The 27,383-nt window shown below is 40.0% G+C and overlaps 1 protein-coding gene across 4 annotated transcripts in view; it reads left to right on the forward strand.

The window, feature by feature from the left end:
* Mrrf (mitochondrial ribosome recycling factor) overlaps positions 1-27,383 on the forward strand; it is a 65,222-nt gene that overhangs the window by 11,901 nt on the left and 25,938 nt on the right. For 3 of the 4 annotated variants that reach the window (XM_004641495.2, XM_023701559.1, XM_004641497.2), the window contains exons 3-5: positions 4,599-4,754; positions 9,381-9,499; positions 14,952-15,043. In XM_004641495.2, coding sequence (XP_004641552.1) covers positions 4,599-4,754; positions 9,381-9,499; positions 14,952-15,043 — 367 coding nt within the window. The remainder of the gene's footprint in view (positions 1-4,598; positions 4,755-9,380; positions 9,500-14,951; positions 15,044-27,383) is intronic. The other variant, XM_023701560.1, reaches the window with a different exon arrangement.

Below are 27,383 nucleotides of genomic sequence, written 5' to 3' on the forward strand. Positions count from 1 at the left end.
GTATTATTTGTTGAAACTGTACTTCCGATTTGATTTGAAACTGTCTCATTGCTATATGTTTATCAATAAAACTGTAGAAAAAAAAATAAAAATAAAGGAGCCAACCAAAAAAAAAAAAAAAAAAATTAATGGGCACTTAGGTTACTTTCAATTTTGAGGCAAAACAATACAGCTGTTGTGAGCATTCTTGTACATGTGTTTTGGTGCATGCACACACCCGTATATTCCCTTTCCTTTCTTTCATCCTCTTCCTTCCAATGGATTGGTTCGGAACTCTAGAATCATTTGAAAAAAATGTGATTGGTGATAATGGGAATCCCTGTTCTATTTCTGATTTTATGGGAATAGTTCTTACATGTTAATATCTTGAATTACGTTTGCTTTGGGCTTTGGGTAGTCTTTTTAAAGCAAATATTATTTGTCCCTGTTTTATAAAAAGTTTTCTTTCAGATGATTTGCTTTTAACATATTTATTAAGGTAGTTAATTATTGATACAATCCATCACCCATCTTATTTATATTGGGGATTTAGCCTAGAAAATGTTAGGCTGCGTCACTTGCCCTTTTTATTGTTTTCTTATTTTGAGACAAGATCTCATTGTGTTGCTTATGCTAGTCTCAAACTTGTGATCCTCCTTCCTCAGTATCCTGAGTAGTTGATATGACAGATATCAGCATACTCATCTTTGTGTGTGTGTGTGTGTGTGTGTGTGTACGTACACATGTGTATGTTGCTAGGGATCTAACTCAGGACCTTGCATAGGCTAAGCAAGCAGGTTCCTACTCAGCTACATCCCCAGCCCTTCCTCTCTTTTAGTCTATTACATGGCAACTGAGCATTCGTAGCTTTTCTGTTGTTAAACTGCTTTTGTGTTCATGCTATGAACTCCTTCGTGTTTTTGATGGTTTACTTACACATTAATTGATATATTATTTCTCTATATCTGGGTTTATTGTGTATGACTATTAAGATTTTTTAGTCTATATTTGTATGTCAGATTAGTCTTAATGTAACTTTTAATATTGATGGGCATAACTTTCCATGATCCTTGTCTGCTTTTGATATCAAAACAGTATTAGCTTTGTTATAGTTTGTATCTTGATGTTCCCCTAAAGCCTGATGCAGTCATAGGTGGGGCTCTTGGTGTTTGCTGGATCTAGGGTGTGATGCTGTGATTAGTGGTGCAGTGCTGGGAATCAGGGTGCCCCGTCCTGGGTGTGAGTGCTGCCTGCCCTGAGGGTGGGTAGCCTGGATGGAATATAAGGGCCAGAAAGGGGGCTGCTGCTGTCACTTGCTGCTTGGTGCCTGCCCTGCTTTGCCATGAGCTGTTTCCTCTGCCTTTCTGCCATTGCACCCTGCCTTGGAGCCAGCCAACTATAAACTGAAAGGTTTACTGTGAGCTACAATGGATCTTTTCTTCTTTAACTTTGGGTGTCAGGTATTTTATCTCAGCAATGAGAAAAATAACTAAGCAAGATTTATGATGTGAATTGGAGTACATTTCTTTCTCTTACGTGAATGAATGATCTGTATAGTTAGGATTATTAGTTCCTTACCTAAATGACAGAATTTGACTGTAAAATCATCTGGATCTGAAATTTGTATATGCATATTTGTGTGTGTGATCTGTGTAGATTAATAGATTTAGTTTCTTTAATGACCTTAAGGTTGCTTAGATTTTTCTCTTTCTTCTTGACTAAGTAACTTATTTGTTTTCAGGAAAATTCATTTTTTCTGAGTTGTCAAGGTTGGTTGTTGCTTTAAAGTTATGTGTGATAGTCTCTTAAGATTATTAAGGCCTAGGCCGGGGAGATAGCTCAGTGGTCTAAAGCACCTTCTTAGGCAAACTGAGGCCAAAGCTCAGGGACCAAGGTTTGATCCCAGGCACCACATGCCACACTAGCCCTACCCCCAGGGAAGGCTGAGCTGACCACACAAAAAAATAAATAAATAAAATAAAATTATATATATATAAAAAAAAAGATTATTAAGGCCTGAATGTGGTGGCAGGTACTTATGATCACAGCACCCTGAAGGTGGAAGCAGGAGAATCACAGCGTTTGGGGCCAATCTGGGCCACATAGCAAGACCAAGACTCACCTGAGCTAGGGAGACTCAAAAAACAAAACAAAGCAAAATGAAAAAAACCCTATTTACTTAATAGTCTAGCAAGTAACATATCCATTATTTCACAATTTTACTATTTATTGTGGCAAGAGTACCTAAATTGTTTTAGCAAAAATCTCTAATAACAATTAATATTATTAACCATAGCCTTTGTGTTGTACGTTTGATTTTGAGACTTACTCATCCTGGATATTAGCTATTTTGTATTCTTTGATCTCTCCTGCCCTGATCTGTTTTAGTCTCTTATTTCTGTGTTTTGTTTTTCTTTTTAAGAATCCACCTGTATATAAGTGAAATCCTGCAGTATTTTCCTGTGTCTGCCTTATTTTACTTAGCACATTATGCATGTATTCATGTTGGGACAGATAGCAGAATCTATTTTCAAGACTGAATATAACCAAAAAAAAAAAAAAATTACATATATGTATGGAGTGGGGGGGGGAGAGAGAGAGAGAGATGTTCTTTATTCGTTTTTCCCTTGATAGGCACTTTGGTCGTTTTCTGTATCTTAGTTATTATGAGTAATGCTTGGTTCTTTTCTTGTAAGTACTTAAGACTGTGTGTTTCTACTTAAATACAACGTTTGAGTGCTTCCTAAACATGGTTTTTGGTTTTTTTTTTTTTTTTTTTTTTTTCAGAACCGGGGATTGAACTCAGGCCCTTGTGCTTGCCAGGGAAGTGCTTGTACTGCTGAGCCATTTCCCCGGCCCTTATTTATTTATTTATTTATTTATTTGGCAGAACTTGGGATTGAACTCAGGTCCTTTCACTTGCCAGGCAAGTGCTTATTCTACTCAGCTGTCTCCCTGGCCCTATTCCTAAACATTTTTAGTGGAAAGTACTTTTTTTTTTTTGCGGAACCAGGGATTTGAACTCAGACTTTTGCGCTTGCCAGACAAGCGCTTATTCTACTGAACCATCTCCCTGGCCCCTGGAAAGTATTTTAATTAGGGTCATTTCTAAATACTTTCAAATTTTTGTTATGGATTTCTCCATAGTTCATGAGTGTTTATTATTTAGACTGTTTAAAACTTTTATGTATTTCTTTTTAGTCCATGAATATTTAAAATGTTCAAATATTTTCAAAACATATGGTTGTTTGGGGATAAACATCTCACTGTGATCAGAGAACATACTATATGATTAGTTTCCTTGATATTTGTTGAGATTTGCTTTGTGGAATTAAAAAAATGGTTATCTTGGTGCTGATGAGATAGCTCAGCAGACTAAGTGCCTGCTTAGGCAAGCTCAGGGACTGGGGTTTGATCCTGCACGCCACGTGCTGCACTGGCCCTGCTCCTGGCCGTGCTGAGCCGGCCATGAAGACTGGGCATGGTGGCGCATGCCTGTAACCCCAGCACTGGGAAGGCTGAAAATAGGAGGATCACTATGAGTCTAAGCTGTGTAGTGAGACCTGTACCAAATACACTAAAAAAAAAAAATTTAAAAAAAAAAAAAAAGGTTATCTCATGTAAAACCTGAAGCGTGCTTGTGTGCGCTCTTATTCTTGGGTATATAGTTCTATATGTGTTCATTAGATCAAGTTGACTTATATGGACAGATTTTCTATATATTTATTTTTTCTTTTTTTGTATTAAACCCAAGATCTTTACACTGACCTACATCTCCAGCCTTTATTTTTTAGTTTTTATTTTGAGGCCTGGTCTTGCTAAGTTGTTCCATAGCCCAGGCTAAGCTCAATTTGCCATCCTCTTCCTTCAGCCTCCCAGAGTGCTGGGATTACAGGTGTGTGCTTTACTTCCTTTTTTTATTTGCTCAGTTTATCAGATTCTTTACCATATTGGCAGTACTTTTTGTTCTTTCAATGACTTAATTTGTATTCTTTTTTTTTTTTTTTTTTTTTTATTGTATTTAGTACAGGGTCTATAGGGTCTTACTATATAGATCGGACTCCTAGTGATCGTCCTGTTTTTAGCCTCCCAAATGCTGGGATTACAGGCATGTGCCACCATGCCCAGTCTCAGTCACCATCTCAGTGTGCCCTGGGGGTGGGGCCAGCACAGCATGCAGAGGATCAAACCCCAGTCCGTGCACCTACCTAAGCAGGAGCTTTAATCTGCTGAGCTATCTGGCCAGCCCTTTTAATTTGTATTCTTGTAGCAACTGTGCAATGTAGACATTAGTATTTCTCTTTTACAATAGGGAATTTAATACTGAGAAAGATAGGGTAACTTACCCAAGGTAAAAAGTGTAATATGCATTATAGTCATAATTTAATGAGGAATACCTGATTAAGTATGGGCCCTAAATAATGTCTGAGAAAGTACACAGCATGAAACTGGGAATCTGGTTGACACTCAGTAAATATAGGCCCCCTTTTAGGTCAGAGAAAATGTTTATAATTTTCTAGCACTTGACATTTTGGCTCGCACACAGTGGGACTTTACTAATTACATATTGTCTCTGTGTGTGCTGCTAATCTTCTGTTCACTGAATGTTTACTTTCTAGCCAAAGGGAAAGGACAATCCCAAACCAGAGTGAACATTAACACAGCTTTGGTTGAAGATATAATCAACTTGGAAGAAGTGGATGAAGAAATGAAGTCTGTGATAGAAGTACTCAAGGATAATTTCAATAAGACTCTTAATATAAGGACTTCGCCAGGTTAGTTACTAATATTTCGGGAAAGGCCTAGTACAAACAGTGTGGCTTTGACAGAGCTGAGTTTTAGTCCTAACTTTGACACTGATTTAACTGGTGACTATGGCCAGTTGTTTTGGGTCCTCAGTTTCCATATTTACATGCTGTGAACTAAGCTTTGTGCGGGTCACAGCAGTAAGCAAAAATAGTTGTTATTACACTAATTGAATCACACTCTCAAAAAGTAGGAGTTTTATTATGACTGTACTATAAACATATCTAAGTGTTCAGGCTCACAGTTCTGACATCCTTGGTCTGATACTTCCAATCTGTCCTATTTGCCAGTTCTTATCCCTTACTGGGAACCAAATAGCCACAGACCTGCCCACCTGAGGCCTTCCTATAACCCTGCGCCTGACCAGGAAGATTCCTTTTGGGTTAATAGCTTCCTGAAAGTGGCTTTTCTAAATGGGAAATGTCAGAACTGTCTAGGAGAACTGTTTGCAGATGTGATGGAGAAGTGAGTTGTCAACTAATGGTGCAAGCAGGCAGGAAAAATCCAATTGCTGTTAAATTGGCCTTTTGCAAATTGTCATCATCCTATAGTTAAGCCTGGGACCCCCTCTGAAGTATCTGTGGGAGTTGGGGCTGTTCTCAGTCACGTCTTGTTCGGGGAGTTGTTAAGGAAACTAGAAAATATTTCATGAACTAGTTTTTAAGACAGCCAAATGAAAAATACATGGCTCCCCTTATAAACAGTATCAGAAACATACCAAGTTCAGAGATGAGATCCAGTGTGAAACTACAAGACCATTCCCGTCATTTGTCAACCTCTGGACTGGGGCACTTTTGCCTTTGCTGACAGTAGAGCGTGCCATTCAATCTCTCCCAACTGTTTATTTTAAACTTGCTTATTATTTTAGGTATGAAACTGATAAAGTGTTCTGTCTCCCCTGTGCTTTCGGGCCTGTTAACATTCTGCAGCCGAAACCAGAGAGCAGCTTGAGAGGAGCTCAGGGAGAAATGTGATACTTAAAATTAGCCAGCAAGCTCTACTCTTGTTGAACTTAAAAAGATGATGGGCCTGGAAAGAGGTTGGGAGTGTAATTTGTTAAATGTTAACCTCTGAGAAAATGAGGGGCAAGAATGAGGCTGAGGGAGATTCTCGCTAGGGACAGATTGAGGGAAAAGGATTTGATGCATTATGTCAATACAGATTTAGGGAATGGGAACCACCACAATTGCATACCTAAATGCCCATATTGGGACTTCTGTGGTGAAGGATCTTGTGGCAAATCAGGAAAGCTGAGTTAAGATCCATTTTCAAAAGGCCTCCTGTTGGTATTTCCTCTTTGCTTCTTTTCCTTTAGGGTTATATTTGTGTAACATTCTGTGTAGAACCTGGAGCCATGAAAGGATTGGGTGCAATAGGCTAAACTTAACCAAATCCTTTTTGCCAGAGGTTTCCATATGTTCTTTCATTATTATCTAAAACAATAAGCACTTTTCCTCTTGGACTTCTGCCTTCAACTCCACCCCTGTGCTAGGCAAGCACTTTATCACTGAGCTACATCCCCAGCCCTAGTTGATACCTTTTAATAGCTAAGATACGGGTTTATATTGTTCTTCTTTCCATCTGTCCATCCATCCATCCCATTCATGCTTATTTTGAGCTTATTACTTTAATAAGTAATAGATACAGCCTATTACTGTAATAGGCTATAGATGTAGAAAGAAAAGACATTGTTTTTGTATTCCAGGAGCCTAGAACCTACTATGGAGGATCAAAAAAATCGAACAACATGTGTAAAACACTCTGGCAAAGTGGAGCAGTGAAAATTTTTGATTTGGAAATGGTCAAATCTGGGTTTGAATTCAGGCATCATTATTTTTTTGTTGAGAATGATTACTACATTTTTTGGTGGGGCTCTTTTTTTTGGGGGGGGGGCTCTTTTTAGTAGTACATGTTTGTACTACATAACAATTATAAGGAGTCAGTACATGTACATAACACCTCTTAATCCTTTTTTGTACCCTGCCTCTCCCACTCCTCATTCTTTTTATCATTTGTTCCCTTTACCATTTGCAAAAGCTCTATTTCCATTGCTTTCTTTTGGTTTTTTTTTTTTCATCCCCTTTACATCCTCTTCTTCACACCTCTCTCTGTCCCTTGATTTATATTTTGGGCTTCTCATATAAGATCTCTTATGTCTAATTTCATTTAATATTTTTTTCATTATTTATTTTAAAAAGAAAAAAGATACATATAACAATGAAACTCAGTTTCAAAATAGGTTATGTAGACAGTTACAGTAGGTTTTTTTTTAATTTTAAAGAGCGAAACAACAAAAAAAGCAACAAAAACAAAAATGATAATTTCCAAACAAGAATTGAAGATTAACAGTGGTTGTTATATATTGTTACCATATTTGTTGCTGAGATTATCAGATATAGGTATGCATGATTGATCAAACCTTAACTCTTCTTGTAATAAACCAATAGAGATTAGTAGTACAGTTGTCACTTAATATTATGATCTCAAGGTGAATTCATATACCTATGAGTGCCCAGGATTCATTATTTTGTTTTGTTTTTTCACTATGCAGTTCAGGCTTCCTTGAATTCACTGTGGAACCCAGGCTGAACTTACAGTGATCTTCTTGCCTCAGCCTTCTTAGTGCTAGGATTACAAGTGTGCACCACCATGCATGGCTCCATTATTAAAAGATGTTATGAGTTTGGGCAGTTTACTCTGTATGTCTAAAGTTTCCTCATCTGTAGACTAGTGGAAATAATAAATACAGGGTTATTGCAATAATGAGAGAATTCAGCATGATGTGCCATTGTGCCCAGCAAGAAATTATAACTAGATTATTTTCATTAAAACATAGGTGAATGTCAAGAAGCAGTAACATTATTGGAACACAGTATCAATGCATTTCATATTGCCTTTCATTTAATCCTCATAAGCATCCTCTACATTTTTTTTTTTTTCTTTTTAATCTTATTTATTTGTTTGGTACAGGGTCTTGCTACACAGCTTGGACTTGTAGTGATCCTCCTGTCTCAACCTCCCCAGCACTGGGATTACAGGCGTGCGCCACCACACCTGATTTTGATGGCAGGCTCAGCATGGGCTTGGCACAGGCTCAGCAGGCCGTGCGGTACTGGGGATCAAGCCTGGGTCCTTGTGCTTACCAGGCAGGCACTTAGACCACTGAGCTGTCTCCCCAGCCCCAATATCCTCTACAATTTTTATGTCTCATTTAGAGATGTTGAAGCAGCTCCAGGAAGTTGAAGGGATCTTCCCATGATCTCATAATCTGGAAGTGACAAAACTGGTGTTTGAACTCAGATCTTTGGTCTTCAGAATCTTGGCAACTTGTACTGTTAGACCTCCTGGACTTTTCCTGGTTGGTCAGTGGTGTCAGCAACTTGCTGATGACATCGAAATCTTATTGAATACTTGAAATCAGATCTTCAGCTAATACAGTATGATACTGTATTAGTCTAACAACATATTGCAGGAACGACTCCAATTTGTTTAAAAGATTCATTCTACCCTTCCCCCTTTCTCTTTGTGTCTCAGAATGAGCCATCCACGAGTGGTTCCTACTGTGGCTAGGATTTTCTTCTAGTTCTCATTTACATAGGAAATCAGGGAGTTTGAATAATATCCCTTCTGTACCTATGGCTTTGTTGCTTGCCTTTTTGGATTTTTTAAAATTTTGCTCCAGGTTTTCCAGAATTTAGATAAGAGTATGATAATGATGAAGTGTTAGTAGGGTTTTGTTTGTTTGTTTGTTAAGTAGGTTTGTTTCTGAAGGGGATCTAGGCACCAAAATCAGGGGCAGTATGAAGGAATGTCAGAGTCATGTGGTAAACTTAAAAAAAAAAAATCACAGGACCCTGCAAAAATCACAGGCTTTCCTCCACAGAATCAAAATCTTTGTGGGGTGGGGGGTGGGGTGCCTAGGAATCTAAATTAAAAGGCTCCCTAGTGATTTGGATGAACAACCAGATTTGAGTCCTACTTGTATAAGGTAAAGAACCTTGATTGATATCAGAATTGAGCACAGCTGGGTTTGGCCTTTGATTTTTTTTTTTTTTTTTCCCCCTTTTGTTAGCTGTATGATCTTGCCTCATTTATCTTTCTCAAGTCTCATATTCTCAATATACAGGAAGGAGTACAGTGTTATAGGATAGATATTCCTCAGAACTGAAAGGAATAATAGAAAACTTGTTTGGGCTTAGATTTTGGTCTTTGTTTTATACTTGCTTTATATTTAGCTACAGTCCTTTAGCCCCCACTTTAATTCTCGAAGATATTTTTTAGCTACTTGTCAGAGGTTTTATAGTTAGTAAATGATTTAGCTGCTATTAGTCTGATCAAATTTATTTCTAAAAGCTCTGTGTTATAAGGCAAGACAGAATAGCTGCTCGCCCTAGATGCTTAGTAATGAGTTCTGACCTAGTTCACATTTCAGGCTCTTTCCATGACATGACACTGTTACTCCTACTAAAGCCTCCAAACAATCTTATCACACAGAATCCCTGAGTTATTGTAGAATCTGAACGAGAAGAGGATTTAGAGGATGTAGAGCTTTTAAGATCATTTTGAATTCTAAAGCCGTGTAATTTTTCTTTTAGGATCCTTTGATCATATTACTGTGGTAACTACTGATGGGAAGCTTGCTTTAAACCAGATTAGCCAGATCACCATGAAGTCGCCACAGTTGATTTTGGTGAATATGGCCAGCTTCCCAGAGGTAAGGTAACCTTGCTGAGAGGGTACCTCTCTGCCATCTCTTTTGGAATGAATGGAGGAGGTGAGTCAAGTCAGGAGAAAGTGATCCCTTCAGTTGTGATGAAACAGACTTACTAAAGGGAACTCAAGGATAGGGAAAGCTTTCTTCTTCTTTGAATTCTTTTTTCTGTCAAACTCAAATGTGATGGAGGTCAAGCAAGTAATTTAAATTCTAAAATGGATTCCATCTAAGAAAAGTAGGGATGGAGATACAGTGATTGATGCTTGGCCAGTGAGGGGGACTCTGGTAAACTGGAGAGCTGGTGCTCAGTCTGAGGGCGGCCTCTGCTCATTTGCTGCTCATCATCATCATTGCTAAGCAGAAATAGGGGTCTGGAAATCATTGTTAATAGTGTGATGTTACTTCTATAATAAGCTGGTCACTAAATGTTGATGACTAATTCATTTTTCTTTTTAAAAATTTTGTGACAAATTAATGAGCCAGGAATGATCTGAGAGGCATCGGTTTATGGCCTCTGCATTGATCTGAGAGGCATCAGTTTATGGCCTCTCCATTAGTACTTGGAGCAGACCCCGTAGGGATCACATTCTTTTTAGACTAAACCGACCTTTGCAGAATATTGCGTGGAGCATAATGGACGACTAGAAGATAGGTTGCACTGCATCCTATCTTGAAGGTGTATGATTTTAAGTCTAGTTGTGGGGTTGGGCCTCTCATGGATCTACTAGGAATTTGTCTGGATTGAGAGGACTAGAAGAACTGGGGACTGGTCCGATCTCCACTTCTAACTGGTTGTTTGACCTTGGGCAATTGGCCCTCAGTGGGCCTCCAATTCCACATCTGCTAACATGAAATTTATAAGTCTTCCTTTTCTGATAGTCTTTTTTAGTAGCTCTGTCCTAAAGAGATAGACCAGCTGTATTCAACAGAATAGATTAGGGATTGTAGAAAGGGAAAACTCTCACTCGGGACATACTATTTCGAATCAGGGCTCTTATAAATAATGTCAGGCACATTTGTGGGAATACTGTTATCACTGTCACACTCCTCTCCATTTGTAGCTAGATTTTAAAAATACTGTATATATTTGATTATATCATGGACAGCTTTAAATCTGTCAGTTGATTTAAGTAATTTTTTTTTTTTTTTTTTTTTTTTTTTTGTATTTTAGGTCAGGGTCTACAGGGTCTTACTGCGTAGATCAGACTCGTAGTGATCCTCCTGTTTTACAGCCTCCCTAGTGCTGGGATTACAGGCATGTGCCACCACATCCAGTCTCAATCACTGTCTCAGCACGCCCCAGGGGCGGGGCTAGCACAGCAGGCCCGGGGATTGAACTCCTGGTGCCTGCATCTGCCTAAGCAGGTGCTTTAATCCGCTGCACTATTGGCCAGCCTTGATTTAAGTAATCTTTAATAAATTAGAAGTCCAAAGTCTTTATTGTAGCCCGGAAGACTTGGCATGGCCCGGCCCCTCCCTTCTCTGTTCTTTCCAGTTGTTGTGCCACTCTCATCCTTGCACATTGCTCTACCCACATTGGCATTTGAGTTCTTCAGAACGCTGAGTCCTTTGCACCTGCAGGGCCTTTGCATGTACCATTCCTTTTACTTGGAGCACTCTTGGCTAATGGGTACTCTTATTTTGGATCACAATATAAGTGTTACTTTCTCAGGGAAGCCTTCTCTAACTTGCCAAATAGTTCTCACATGCAGCACAATGTTTTTCATTACACTTAGCACTATTAATAGTTATACATATATTTACATGGTTATTTCCATCTCATTTTTACTAGATTATAATTTTGAAATACAGGAATCATCTCTAACTTGTTCACTATGTCTAGTATCAAAGTTCCTGGCACAAGGAAGCACTCAGTAAATTGAGGGGGATGAATACTTGTCGTTAGTTTGATGGAAGGGTGGCAATCATTCCTGGTGTTACTGAGAAGCACAGAAGTGGACAAAAAGGGAGCTGTCAGCTTTCCTCTACTGGCCTTCTAAACTACTGAGGCCTCTCTGCCTTGTTCATCTAATCCCATAGGCACTGTGGGCCAATTTAGGGAATAACCTCCTAATTACACAGCTTGAAGACCTCATCAAGCAGATTGCTTTTTAGAGCCAGCCACTTCTGTTGTTAAATGCAGAGAAAGCTTCTGATTGGTCACTAGAGCATCTTAGGAGGCAGGAGAAGGTATTAACAGCTTAGTTTTTTCTTAGAAAGTTAGACTATACTGTCATCTTTCAACCAAGGCATCTTTGCCAGCTCTCCAAGTTGAACTGTCATAGGTTTTATAAAAAGCTTAACAAGCACTGCAATAGAGGTTCATTTATAGGGACAGAGTGAGGAAGAGTGAGATATTTTGTCTTTTAGATTCCTTTATCTCATCTGGTGTATATATTAAACAAATAGCTTTAACTAAACATTTCCTTCCTCCGGTTTAGAAGCTGTCTATGGAGTACGCAGTTTTATAGCTTCATAATGCTGAGTTAATCCACTGTGTTTATATAATCCCTTTGTGTTTCACATGCAGTTGGCTTTCCTTCCAAATGTGAGCATTTCTGTGTCATGCCGTAGTGACATGATACAGATTTACATGCATAATCTTTTTGAATGCGTTGAAGACAGAAAACTGTGTTGCATTTGTTTAACACGTGTCCTGCTTGATAAATGATATACACAATTGCTGCCTCCCATAAACTTGCCTGCAGCTAGAGTTAATTATGGAAAAGAAAAAAAGAAACAAAAACTACAGTATCATTTGAACAAAACACAGCACATTTTTTAAAAGAAAATATTCCACAGGTTCCATTATTTTTGCAGAGGAAAAGAAGTAATGTGTATGGAATGTCTGTTGTGTTGCCAGTCACTTTCAGCATATTTTGTTTCACAAGATCAACAGCAAAAATAGCATTATTATTCTATTTTATAGGTAAGGAAATGGAGACTCAGAAGTAAAGTGTCCCTAAATTCATCTTGTAATAGAACCAGTTTAAATATGGCTCTTTGACACAAAGTCCTATTTTCCTTTCACTCTTTATTCATTAATTCAGCATATATTTTCTGAGCAAATGATTAAGTTCTATTTGAGGTTCTAGGAATTGATAAGATTAGATCTCTGTTTTCATGCACCTTAGATTCCAGAAATTCTTTGGGGTATAAAGAAAATGAAAGGCTAGTAGTTGATATAGCACTAATAGAATTGACATGTTATGGTCTATATCTGAATGTCCTCCAAAAGCCACATGTACTCAGAGATAGAGCTTTTGGAAAAGGATTGAACCACAGGGGCATGATAGCTAAATGTGGTATTAGGAGGTGAGGCCGAGTCCAAAGAGGTGGTTCACTGGGCTTGTGACCTTGTAGGATATTTATTCCAACTTTGATAATTTGTACTCAGAGGTACTGATTTAGGAACTTAACATTTTACACACTGACTACAGATTCTGTGTGTGGCCTCCCTGGGGAATTACTCATCTTCTGTGTAGATGTTCTAGTTTGTTTGTTTATTTTGACCTTATAGTAAAACCTCGTATAGGAGTAGAATTAAGGTCATTCAAAAATGAAATGGATGAACTATTTAGGCATCTGCTCCCATATGACAATAGCAAATACCTGAAAAAGTAAAATAGATGCATATTACCCTTATTCATTTGAATTATAAAGGCTAAGAGGAAAGGCCAGCCAGATCACTCAGTGAACTGAAGTGCCTACTTAGGCAGGTGCAGGGACTGGTGTTCGAGCCCTGGCATGCTGTGCTGGCCCTGCCCCAGGGCCCACTGGGTTGGAGACTGAGACTGAGCATGATGGCACGCGCCTGTAATCCCAGCACTTGGGAAGCTGAAAATAGGAGGATCACTATGAGTCTGATCTGTGTGGTGAGACCCTGTACTAAATATTAAATAAATCTAAGAGGAACTAGAGGCCAGGAATTTTCCTATGTATCCAAGTGATGTTCATTGGCTCTGATCAAACTTGAAATTCTTTTGAAAATGTCTAAGGCCTTTGCATGAATTCCACCTTGTTCCAATAGAGTTAACTTTCTCCCTGGCTGCTTTCTTTTTATTCTTTACTGTTGCTGTATCAGGTGTAGTTGCATATTGATCAAGTATGAGGCAAGGTGCTTTGGTAAATCAAATATGAGGCAAGACACTATAGCATACTAGTACACCAGCTGTCACAGATTCTGTCATATTAGTGAGCACATCTGTTAGAGAAGCCCTAAAGGATGTCAGAGGGCTGAGGAGATAGTGCCGTAGAATAAACGCCTGCCTGGCAAGTGCAAGGTCCTGAGTTCAATCCCTGGTACCACAAAAACAAAACAAATAAAAGATGTCAGGCAGAACAGCAATGCATCAGCTAAATGACATCACCTCAGCCTTTTGGTGCTGTGTGTTTTTAATAGATGTATGTAATTTATGCTCTGACTGCTGTTACTGTGTGCCAGACACAGAGCAAGACACAGTGCTCGTGTTATCTCACTCTGTGTTAGGGTTTTAGGTGCCATGTCTTCGATGATTCTGAAGGCTAAATAGTTCATCCATTTCATTGTTGAGTACCTTAATTCTACCCCTATATAAGGTAGTAAGTACTATGAGGTTAAAAAATAAACTAGAACTTCTACACAGAGATGAGTGATTCCCTAGAGAGGCCATGTGCAGATGGCTGTATCTGTCATAAAACACTAAGTTCCTAAAACAGTACCTCTGAGTACAAATTATCAGAGTTGGAATAAATATCCTACAAGGCCATAAGCGCAGTGAACCACCTCTTTGGGCCAGGCCTCACCTCCTAATAATACCACATTTAGCTATCATGGCCCCGTAGTCCAATCCTTTCCCAAAAGCCATTGCTCAGAGCCACATGGTTATCAGAGCTAGGGTTGAACTGAGCTCATTATGACTCCAAAGTCCATGCTTTCAACTACTGTACCACACTGCCTTTCCTTGAGCCCACACCCATGGAGATTTACTGTACTCTGTGAATGAGCTTGGTGTGAGTGTAGATGTGAATGAGTTAAATTTATTTACTTATTGCAGTTGGCACTGGTATATTCTGAGTGTAAAATGTCAATTGGAATTTTTAACGTATGAAATCTTTCATCTGTCTTTACACTAATCTTTGCAGAGACCAGCCCTCCTCCCTTGAGGATTTATTGTGGTTTTGATCTGTGTTGCCTCAAACCATTGAAATCTTTTCAAAGAAACAGAGCTGTTTTCTTTTTATTTTTTCTTTTTCTTTTTTTCCTTCCGCAGTACACTGGTACCAGGAGTGGACATAGTTTGCTATTCAGCTTGATCAAAGCACTCTACACCAATGTAACTTCCTGATCTTACTGGTAACAGAACTAAATGTTTCCATGTTCTGCCAAGATGGGTTGCCAGTTATCGACAGAGGGCTTGCATCTGGTAATAATTATTTACTAATTCTGTTTACCTTTTGATCTGGTTTTCAGTGTACAGCTGCAGCTATCAAGGCTATAAGAGAAAGTGGAATGAATCTGAACCCAGAAGTGGAAGGGACGCTGATTCGGGTACCTATTCCTAAGTAAGTTGGCTGAAGTTCACATGTTTCATGAACTGGGGTGATTGTCCTTGTAAGGAAATCAATACCTTACTATACCATCAGGTCAATAGCATGTGGTACCTGTGTCTGTTTTCCTAACAAACATCTTTTAAAATCAAGTTTACTGATTTAGAAGTATTTATTGTTTGTCTATTATGTGCTAGGTGCTGGGTATGTAGCAATAAGCTTGAGAAATGTCTTGTCCTCATGTAGTTTACATTCTGGTTGATAAGTTAGAATAAGTAGATATGAAATGGTATGAAGAAAGACAAACCAGTGGCATGCAATAGAGTGATTTGCTAAGGGTGATTGTGGTAAGGGTAGGAGGTGATATTCCTGCTGAGACCTGAATGGTCTTAGAAGAGCATCACCAGCCTAGGGGAAGAGCATTCCAGGCAGAGTGAATAGAAGCACACAGGCCCTACATCAGAAAAACACCTTGACACATGCAATCCCTGACCTCTGTTTCTTGAAGAGTACTCTTTGCTAGTCGAAGAATTTTAGATACAAGAACAGAACATAGTTAAATATGAAAATAGAACTTAAAAATTTAAATGACTAAAAATTTACATTTTTTAAATTAAAAAAAGGAAATATTTTGGCATATTTAAGTAAGCCAATATGTCTGGAACTTGAGACAGAGGGGCTTGGACTGGTCAGGAGAAGCTATGATGTCAGCTTAATAGGCCATGGTAAGGAGTTTGGGCTTTATTGTCATTGTAATAGGAAGCAATTGGATTGGAGCAAAGGATTAATTTGATAGTGGACTTTTCTCTGGCTGTTATTAACATATGGAATATAGAAAACAAAGTAGACCCAAGATAATTTTCTTTCCAGTTATAAGAACCTAGGTTCTGAGAGGTAAAGTAGTACCTCTGAGCCCATCCAGCTTATACTGAAGCTGGAATCTAAGCCCAGGCTTAGAATAAGTAGATATGAAATGGCCTGAATATCGAAGCAATATCAAAGCCTCATTATAGCAACAAGACTTAAGCCCAGCGCTGAGAAACCACAAACTTCGTGGTTTTTTTTTTTTTTTTTTTGCGGAACCAGGGATTGAACTCAGACCCTTGCACTTGCCAGGAAGCGCTTACTCCATCCACTGAGCCATCTCCGTGGCCCTGAGACCACAAACTTTCTGAGCAGAACTTTTTCCTGTATTATGTTTGTTATGTCCTTTATCTTCTATTAGGCTGAATTAAGCCCATGCTTTGAAATCCTGTACACTGGAAACAACCTTGTTTAAAATTCATATAGACCTGGCACAAGTGTAGTAATTAATTTGCTTGGTAAGTTTATTGATTTGTTCAGTGAGTCTATGGAGAGTGTGTGTTACGAGAGTCCATTGGGAGTTCCAGACCTCATGTGTGGCTTTGTGGAACTCGCAGGCTATGTGTCAGGTCCTTTGTTTTGGTTACTGCAAGCTCACTGTTTACTTATGGAAGTTCCTATGATCCACAGTTGATAGACCAAAAAACCGAAGTTCAGAGAAATTAAGGGTTGCCCAAGCTCACATAGTCAGTGAGTAGTAGTCAGGATTCACATCCAGAGTTCTATTACTTTCTATTGATGAATAATTGTGGAAAGTGCTAGAAACACTTGTTCTAATGTGGACATTAGAACCAAAGTGTAGAGGAGATTTTTTTTTTTTTTTTTTTTGTACTGGGAATCAAACTCAGGACCTTGAACTTGCCAGGCAGGCACTGTGCCACTGAGTTATGTCCCCAGCTCCCAAAGTCTATAAATTTGTCAGTAGGTTTATTTTCTAGTTCTTATTTTCCTGTCTGTAGAACCTTGGAAAAGCTACTTTGCTTCCCCAAGTTTGGAGAACACCAAACAAAGGGGTTGTTCTCAGGCTCCTTCTGAAATTCCAGTATTCTGTGGTGCTGTAGATGTTCATAGCTGATTTGATTCTTCTTAGATATCCCGGTGTGTGGTGCATCTTCTTTCAAGGATCACTGGTATAACAAGCACCTCTGCAGCTCCACAGGAGTTAACAGTTACTGCCTTTGGTGCAGTGTGCAAGTTTGGAGAACTTGAATTTCCAAAGATATGGGCATATTTTTTTAAATGATATTTTATCTTGGTTAATGAATGTAATCTAAGAAAGTTGATGGACCAAAACCGTCTGCTGCAGCAAGCCTCACTTTTTGTCCACTTTCATTTCTTTGACAAGGTGGTAGGGTCATGAGGTTCCTTACTGAATTATGTGTTTGGTAGTTTTCCAGATAAAAAATGAATGATCTGTTCTACATTATGAGGCTGTGTCATGTGAGAGGATAAAGGCTGATTTAGAAGGAAAGAGGTCCAAGGTTTTTATTAGATTTTGGCACTGACTTCCATATGGCTCTGGGCACCATCACCCTACTAACTTGCTGCCTTCTAGTTTATTATTTGTAAAGTTGGTGGATAGGCAGAGATTTGGTGAGATGAATACAGTACAGAGAATAGATTAAGTAGTATGAAAGAAACCACATAAATACAAGATGCTAATATTTCAGTAAACTTAATTTCCTATTCTATATAATTTAGGAGGAAAAAAAGGAGCAAGAAAAGGAGCTCATCAGTTGAACACTTACTCTGTACCAGGAACTTTTAGATGCTTGACATACCCAGGGAATGCAGAAAGGTACAATGATTACATTTATACCTTGGTGTCACACATAAGCATGTAATTCAGTTTCAGCTATTCTGCTTTGAGCTGTGTGACAGTGGCAGTTGTCTTTGCCTTTCTGAATCTCAGAGAGCTCATCTGAAAAACAAAAATTTATGGAGCAGTGTGATAGCATACAAGAGCTTCTGATGCTTAGTAAACACCCAGTTAATACTAGCAAATGTTGCTGTTTCCTTACTTCCCTTTCCCAAATAGGTCAGAACATCTTTCTCTTTAGGATTGAGGAAATTGAAATTCAGAGGGATGAACCTTTGGCTTTGGGTCGCATAGCTGATAAGTGGTAAAGCTGTGAAGAAAATAACACAACACAGGAGTTTTGAGTTACAGAGAATAAGCATAAATTCCTACGCTTCTTTTGCCAGTTTGTTATGTTTTGTTTTGTGTTGGTGGTGGTTGCAGAGGGGGAGAGGATGCTATGCAATGAGTGAGGGACAGTGCTGAGCTACATTCCCAGGGCTTTAAGAAAGTTTTTGAGACAGTCTTCACTTCGTTGCCCAAGCTGGCTTCAAACCCACTTTTTTTCCCCCCTCAGCCTCTTTTGTAACTGAGATTACAGGCATGTGCCACCATGCTTGGCCAGTTTCTGATTATAAAATTTCATGTTTAGTTCTGGGTAAATTTGCCTTTCCTGATTAATCATGATTCTTCCTCTGCCTAATGATAGTTGCAGGTTTGCTTTTTGCCTTAAGTCTGGTTGCTTAGAACTAAATTTCATTTTTAGTTGCAGCAGATTTCAGCTGCTGTTTCTCAGTCATTGTACTCCTCTGATCTTACATTCTTATTTAAATGAGTCTGTTGAGTGTGTTACTTTCAGATAATCTGCCTCTGATCTTTTTGGGAAGTGGGTGGAAGATAAATCCGAAATCAGTAACAGGTCAGGCTTGCAACCTGAGTGGTCCTTATCAAATCCTCTTTTTGCAGCCCTGAGGATCAGGTGTGTAGCAGTAATTTTTAATTATGGCTCTCATTTCAGACATTGTTGTGCCTCAGAGACTTCGAATTATTTTGTTCTCCGGTGACAGTGTATATAGTTTGACATTCTTCTCTGGAAAATATTCTTTGGGATTTTAGAATACTCTTTTTCTATTTATGTGATCATATTTTTGATGTCATTTATTAGCCACCTATATTAGAGATATGTCATCTGGAGGGGCTGAACTGAAGACTTTGTAATTCTCCAGATTCACCGAATAGTAGCAGTGAGGAGCCAGTTTACTTTGTTCTTTTAATGACCATGTTTTAATGATCTTACTCCATGTTCTGCCGGGAGTGGAATGGTTGCAGGTTGGCTATGATGGGCAAAGATATGAATGTATATTGTGAGGGTCCTTGGTGTCACTATTGCGGCTTGACGCTTTGAGTGTTTGTTTGCAGCAGAGTTGTTTAGTGGTGGGCAGCTTAGAGAAATGGACATTTCAAAGCTAGATAACCATCTGTAGCACACCCCTGCTTGGCCTCCTGACCCAAACTTGACGTCGTTGTTTTAGGACAAGGGCAAGAGTATTTTAAAACTGTAGTTATTATATTTTTTTGTCACTGACTTAAGTTACTTTTCTTGTTGCTAAGACAAAATACCCAGTACCCAAAGTTAAAAGAGTTTAACTTTTTTATTTGGCTCAGAGTTTGAAGAGGTTTTAGTTCAGAGTTGATTGAGTCCAGGGCAAGGTGGCATGGCAGAGTGTGTTGCAGAAGAGAAGCAGTCTGTGGCAAAGGGGGCAGGCAGAAGGCAGCAGGCAAACAAGGTACAAGTGACAAGCCCTGATACTCTTTCTGTCCCTTGAATCTTAGCCAGACTACCACTGGGAGGTAACATTCATACCTTTAATCCTAGTATCTCATCCTTGATCCCAGAATCATACACCCTACATCCAGCCACCTTGGAAAACCCCACCTGTGATTGCATGAGGCTTTGAGGGGACATCTAGATACAAACCATAATAGTCACTATGACAAACTATCTTAGGGAAAGAAGATTTATCTTGATCATGGCTTCAGTCCATGGACATCTGGCTCCATTGGTTTTAGGCCTGTTGCAAGGGAGAAATAGCATGGTAGAAGGACATGGTGGAAGAAAGCACACATTCTCCCTTCCTTTCTTTTCCCCCTTGGTTCAGAACACACAGATATACACACACATACACTGGATGTGTGTACACTCAATGGTGCCCACATTCAGGGTGGATCTCCTCCATTAGTTTGTTGTCACATAGACCAATCTGTGGTCTCCATAAACCTTACAGGCTCATCCTAAAATGTGTTTTACTAATTTCCTGGGAAGTGCTCAATTCAAATTGACAATCAAAATTAACCATCACAATTATATAATGATACAAACTATTTGGAACATAATTACTAAAGCTCCAATCAGGATGTACCATCTGACAGTGAATTTATATGCTATTTTTTGGTTAGAGAGGCAGTCTGGGATACAGGACACTTTTTAAAAATCTAACCCTTAGAGGTATAACTTAACATGTAACAAAATGAGTCTTTTGTATGTACATGATGATGAATTTTTTTTTTAAATTTTTTTTTACATTTATTTATTTATTATGTGTGTGTGTGTGTGTGTGTGTGTGGCCAGCTCAGCCCACCAGGGGGCGGGGCGGGCTGGCATGTGGTGCTGGGGGATTGAACCGTGGTCCCTGTGGTTTACTAAGCTTGTTCCAAGTAGGTGCTTTAGACCACTGAGCCATCTCACCAGCCCCGCATGATGATGAATTTTAAACAGATATATATGTTCCTGTAACTACAACCTCACCACGATATATAGTATAGTAATTCAGTTATCTCAGGAAGTTCCACCCTCCCCTTGGCAGCTCAGTCCCCAGTCCTCCTCCTCTGACTTGTCTTTTTTTTTTTTTTAATAAAAATATAGTTTTTATACTGAAATATAAAATTTCTAAGAAATGCTACATTTATCAAAAAGATATTTATTGAGTACCTCCTATGAGCAAGACACCGTTTTAGACACTAAGGATAAAGACTAAGTCAGGCAAAGCTGGGGAGATATTGTGTGTGTGTGTGTGTGTGTGTGTGTGTGTGTGTGTGAGATAGAGACAGACATGGGAGGTGGGGAAGTCCTAAAGGCAGTAAAAGGAAATAAAGCATTCTCTGTGTGTGGCTGTTTAATATTAGGGAGAAAATTCACAAAAGTTTTCAGAGAAAGGTGATATTTGAGCAAAGAACTTACTGAAGGGTGGGGGCAAGTAGAGTGTGCTTGTAGCTAGCCCTAGGCAGAGCAAGTAGAAAATGCAAAGCTCTTGAGGTAGCAGTCTGCCTGGGATGTTCAGGTATTACCAAGTGGCAGAGTAAGTTTAGGACAGAAATAGGAGATGAACTAGGAATGGGGTGGGGAGACCAAATCTCTAGGATGATGAGCGTATAAGAGCTTCTAGTGATGACAAGCACAGCCTGCTGTATCGTGCATATGCCATAGGTTCACCACTGATAGACCATGATTTTTGTTTCTACTTGTTATAAAATAGGGAACCATTGCAGAGTTTTGAATAGGAGAGTAATGTAACTTAGGCTATTAAAAGAATCATTCTGGTTGCTAGTTTGAGGATTAGTGTGGGAAGGCAAGTGGGAAAGCAGGGGACAAATTAGGAGCAGGAATAGTAACCCAAATGAAAGATGAGGGGGGGCCGGGGAGATGGCTCAGTGGAGTAAGCGCTTCCCTGGCAAGCGCAAGGACCTGAGTTCAATCCCCGGTTCCGAAAAAAAAAAAGAAAGAAAGATGAGGGGGGCCTGGGTTAGTGTAATAATGGTGCATTGCAAAGAGTGGTTGGCTCTGGATGAGTTTTAAAAGAAAAGCTGGTGGATTGGTTTTAAAGGAAAAGCTGGTATATTGGTTGTGGCTTTAGAAAGACTGGACTCAAAGATGACTAGGGCTTGGCCTGAGTACCCGCAGGAGTTATATTGTCCTTTCTTCTATTTATTCCTCTTTCTCTTATTTTTCCTCTTCTTTTTCTTCCTCTTACTCTTCTTCCTTCCCTCCCTCCTCACCCCCATTTTGGTTACTGGGGATTCAACCCAGGGTTTTCACACTGAGTTATATCCTCAGCCCATTTTTATTTTTTGAAACAGGATTTTGCTAAGTTCACCAGATTGGACTTGAATTTGAGATTCTTCTGCCTCAGCTCCCCATACTACTGGGATTGTAGGTGTGCACCCTCATGCCAGGCTTTCTAGTTTTTCTTTTTCTTTTTCTTCTTCTTTTTTTTTCCTTTTCTTCTTTGTTTTGTTTTACTTTATACCGTTTATACATTTTTTTTTTAAATGTTGATCTCTCTGTCTGTCTTGAGCTGTCTAGAAATACCATTTTGAGATGGGTATACTGTATAGGAGGAAACAGGACCAAAAAGTTTAAGTATCATGGCCAAAGTTACAGATTAGTAGATGGAAGAACCATTATTCAGACATTAACCTGTCTTCTTTTCAGGCCCGTGTTATTGCTAAATTAACTCAGTCTTCCCTGGGAAGCTGACATGTGACCCACTTCCTTCTATATCTCACCCATTTTCTTCTAGATCTTGCCCTCTTGTGCAGCTGCTACATTACCTAGTAGATTTCGTTACAGGGCTAGTTTGCATAGTCTGCACACATCAGGAAATACTGAAAGCAAAACAAAACAAACAAAAAACTACAGAGAAGACTGTCTCAATATCCTGACATGAGGCAGCCACAGCTTTTGAGCAATCCCAGTTGCTTTTCTTTTCTTTTTTTTTAATATGTGTGTGTGTGTGTGTGTGTGTGTGGCCAGCTCAGCCCACCAGGGGGCGGGGCTGGCTGGCATGTGGTGCTGGGGGATTGAACCGGGGTCCCTGTACTTTGCTAAGCTTGTTCTAAGTAGGTGCTTTAGACCACTGAGCCATCTCACCAGCCCCCAGTTGCTTTTCTACCTTAGTCTTCACCACTTGCTCTCCAGCGTGACTGTCGGGCCATTCACTCTTCAGCACCTGATCAGCACAGTCTCTTTCTACCCTCCTGGTCCAGAGCAGCCATGTTTCAGGAAACCTGCCCTGTTCTCAGCTTTGTTCCTGCCTGTTCTGTGGCTTTCCAGAGGCGTTTTGCTGTTATACCTCCCACGTGTGTGCCATGAAGATTCTGTCCCGACACAGTTGTGCTGATGGAAACATACGAGCAAACATAAACTGGAATCAAGAACAGAGTCAGAGCTGAGGAGAAAGTTGCCACCAATACTTATGCAGAGGTGGCACACAGAGAATGAGCTCTTCTTTTCTGTGTCCCTCCTGTATTCTCTACCCTTTGAATCCTGCACTTGCTTACAGTACCTAGCGATTGACTGTTGTAGGTTAGACCACTATTCCATTTTGTTCCTCTTTCTCTCCATACTCTAAGATATATAAGAGAGCTGAAGGGTAACAGTGATTCAATATCTGAATAGGTCTTAGTGTAAAAGCAGTGCTGATTTTATTACTACCACTAGTGAGAGCAGCTGCCTGGGTTGTCTTACACCAACAGGGGAGAAGGAAGTAGAAGGTGAGGAGTTCAAGAGTCAGGCCATTGGGCACCAGGCCTACCAAGAACTTGTTGTGTGGCCTTAAACAGGTTTCTTATCTATTTAAACTTCTGCTTTCTAGTGTATAAAATACACATAATGATGCCGCTAGTATTATAGGAGTATTGTGATGATTTATTGAGCTAATACACGGGCAGTCTATCAGCTGAGAGTCTGGGTTATACAAATATTCTTGAAGGGGAGCAGATGACACCAGGGTCAGAAGATGAGGCAAATATAAACGGGCCCTTAGTGTAATAGTCATAAGATCACTCCTTATCTAGCTTCATTTTCTTCATAGCACTTATGTGGCATTTTAACGACGTATTAGTCTCTGTCTCTCACTCACTAGAGTATGAATGCTTTGCAAGGAGAGAAAGAGTTTGTCAATGATGTATCTATCCCTAGTCCCCGGAACAGGCCTCACATATAGTAAGTATGCGATAATGCAGTCAGTGTTTGTGGAATAAATGAATGTGAGCTCAATGCTATTCTGGGTGTTAGTTGTATATTAGCTAATATGTTTATAACAATCGTTTGAGATCAGTGTATTATTCTCTATTTTACAATGAAAACACTTAGTCATAGAAAGAAGTCGTTTCCAGTGTCACAATTAAGTGGAAAAATAGGTAGTCTTTTTCTTTGACTTGTTGCACAACGTTGTAATTTCAGTAGGAAACATCACGCGCGCATGTGTGTGTGTGTGTGTGTGTGTGCATGTGCACATCCCTCCTAGAGGCTAGGCAAGCACCTTTCCACTGAACTACATCCCCAGCCCACCATTAGTTCTTACAAAGTTCTTTAGCCGTCATCTCTCATTTGCTTATAGTACTGTGGAAGAAAGGTAACATTTTTAATATGAGCACATCCCTAGCCCCAGATTTGATAGTTGAGGAAATAAAAACAGATGGTGATTATTGAACACATCACCATAAGCCAGCACAATTATTAATTTATTTAAGTCTCATAACAATTTGATTACATAAATTATGTTATACATACTTGACAGATAGGGAAACTAAGATCATTTTACTTGCCCAGGGGCACATAACTTAAAAATAGTAATCTTGGCCTTGAACTGTGGCTTCTTTCAAGCATTTCACCAGATAGCCTTTGTGCGAGTCAGTCAGGAGAAGCCAAGTCAGTGAGGAGAAGCTGGTGTCCACGTTCTCAGCTTGCAGCTGGCAGAGGTAGCACTGGAAGTCAGGTCTGCACTGACCAAGAAACCTGTGCTTATTGTATAATTAGAGTTAAAGCAAGTGTTACATCTGCTTATTCTAGAGCTTGGTTCTCATCCTCCTGAGTCACATGAAAAGACAAATGGGTTAATCAAAGCCGCTTAGCTGAGAATGTGGAGCTGGGACCCTGACCTTAGTTCCTTTTTTCTTTCCTTTATGCTGGTTAGTATTTCAGGGTGGTTTAGCCAAGTCTCAGTTCTAGAAAAGCAGGTGGCCAGTTATGTCTCCAGAGAGAACTAAAATTAAGTAGAAGTTCTTCCCACATGTATAATTTCCTTTGGTCTGATGTCTGTATGAGATATCAATGTATTTAAGGCAGGCTGCTGATAGGGTTCGGGGTAGTGTACCTAGAAGCATTGGAAATCTGGCTGGGCTATGCAAACAAAAACATTTCTTTCAGGGCCAATGACTAAGGTATGGGCAGCTCCCCACAGTGGACAGTGTGGCTGGGCCTATGTCTCCTCCTGATTGTAGGGCATGCTTCTGTCTCGGGGAGCTTCCCAACAGCACAGTGAGGGGGTGGTAAGGTTTCTGTCAGAGGAACTAGTACAAGTGTGCTTCAGGACACGATCCTTGGAGTGCAGCTTCCTTTGCCTTCAGCCTGCTTTTCCATTTTGAGTGCTTTCTCCCATACCACTCACATCCTACTGTCTCCAAGTTCTGAAGATTATGTAGGAAGAATAATAGAGCAGTCATCCCGTGTTGAGCTCCTGCAGTGCAATACTGGCCCAGTGCCAAGCCCATGGTTTCATTTAATCTTTGTGTCTGCCCCCTTAGTAATATCCATACTCTTACTTTATACGCAAAGTGAGTTTGAAGTTAATTTGCATATTTGACCTTCTGAAGCTAACAAGTGGCAAAGGGGGATTCCATCTTATATCTTCTTGCCATTTAACACATATCCTTTCTGTGTTTAAAACATCCTTTATATGATCAGAGGTCCTTCTAATGTTGAGTGGCACATAATAAGTGGTGTTTGCTGTAATTGCCCAATATGAATGTGGCTTCTGGTGTTACATAGCTTTGTACATGTGTCCCATTCTTGTTAAACAATAGGAAATGTCGTTTCAGTTAGTGGGATTCTCTGTTGTGTTAGTTACCGGTGGGGCATGCCCTCTGTGTATTGTTCATGGGAACACGCTCAAGGAATTTTGTAGGAAGGCCCCCATCCAGGATGTTACTGGAAGATCTGCCTGGTGGAGCTTGTACAAACAAAAGTGTGACCCTGCCAGCTCAGCCAGAACCCCTGCCTTATGCTGGGAGGCTTGATAACCCCAGCAGAAAAGGCGTCTGTCTTCATCACTAAGCCAAAGAGCTGCTGCAGTGTGAATGCCTAGATTCCTATTTGCCCCAGAGCTTCTATACAGTCTCACCATATATTCAGATTGGTTTGCACATTGTTGCCCATGGAAATTACATGTGTTCCCTGAAACTGCTGTAGAGTTCCTAGGAAGAAGAATCTATTAAGAATCTTTTTTTTTTTTTTTTTTTTTTCAACTTTTAAAAAATTGTAGGGCTGATGAGACAGCTCAGTGGACTAAGCGCCTGCTTTGGCAAGTGTCAGGAGCAGTTTAATCCCAGTCCCACATGGCCCGCCGGTCCTGCCCCCAGGACACACTGAGCTGGCCAGTGAATCTGGCTGTGGTGGTGCATACCTGCAGTCCTAGTCCTGGGGAGGATGAAAACAGGGGAAAGGGGAATCATTATTATTATGTGTCAGAGCTGCTTAGTGAGACCCTGTACCAAATACATTAAGAAAAAAAAAAAAAGTAAAATTGTAATGAAATGTACATTTAAAAACTACCACTTTAGGGCCAGCAAGGTAGCTCAGTAGAGTAAGTGCCTACTTTGGCAAGTGCAGAGACCAGGGTTCAGTCCCTGGTCCCCCATGCCCTGCCGGCCCCACCCCTGGGGTGCACTGAGCCCGCCACCGAGTCCAGGTGTGGTGGCGCATTCCTGTAATCCCAGTGCTGGGGAGGCTGAAAACAGGAGGATCACTATGAGTTTGAGGTGCATAGTGAGACCCTGTACCAAATACATGAAATGAAAAAAATTAGCACTTTAGGGCAGTCCATTTGGGAACCCTTCTCTCTCTCAGGAGGTATTCCTATTCCTCATTTCTTTTCTCCAATAAATTTTCCTGTTTTTTTTTTTTTTAAATAACACTTTAGTTATTTCCCAGTATACACTTCAGTGGCATGGAGTGCACTTCCATTGTTGTGTAACCAGTCTCCAGAATGCTCTTGATCCTGCACAGTTGAAAGCATACCTAGCCCCTGGCCCCACCCCCGAGCCCAGCCCTGGCAACTGCTACTGCCTCTGTGAATTTGATAACTCTAGGAACCTCATCTAAGTGAAATTGTCTGGTGTTTGTCTTTTCGGGTATGACTTACTTCATTTAGTGTAATATCTTCAAGATTCACACGTGTGTAACAAGTGTCACAATATCATTACCATGATATTGAAAGGCTTATTGTAATCCTTTTCTTGCCAGCTTCTGAGGCTTTTTTTGTGGGGGGATATCGGGGATCAGACTCTTGACCTTGCACTTGCCAGGCAGGCGCTTACGCTGCTGAGCTATTTCCTAGGCCCCAACTTTCTTTTTTGAGACAGTCTTTCCCTTCTACTTCCTATACTGGAGCCACACTGCCTTTTTTTTCGGTCCCTCAAGGGCAGTGTCCTCACCTGGGAAAACCATGCCTTTCCACATGCTGTTCCTTTTGCCAAAAATGATTTTCCACCAGTATCCCTTCTCCTCTTCCTCATATTAACTTAAATATTGTGTAGCTTAAATATTTCCACCTTAAGGGGGCTGGGGAGATGGCTCAGTGGAATAAGCGCTTCCCTGGCAAGCGCAAGGACCTGAGTTCAATCCCTGGTTCCGCA

The sequence above is a fragment of the Octodon degus genome, unplaced genomic scaffold, assembly GCF_000260255.1.
Source record: "Octodon degus isolate 3935 unplaced genomic scaffold, OctDeg1.0 scaffold00137, whole genome shotgun sequence".
NCBI lineage: Eukaryota > Metazoa > Chordata > Mammalia > Rodentia > Octodontidae > Octodon > Octodon degus.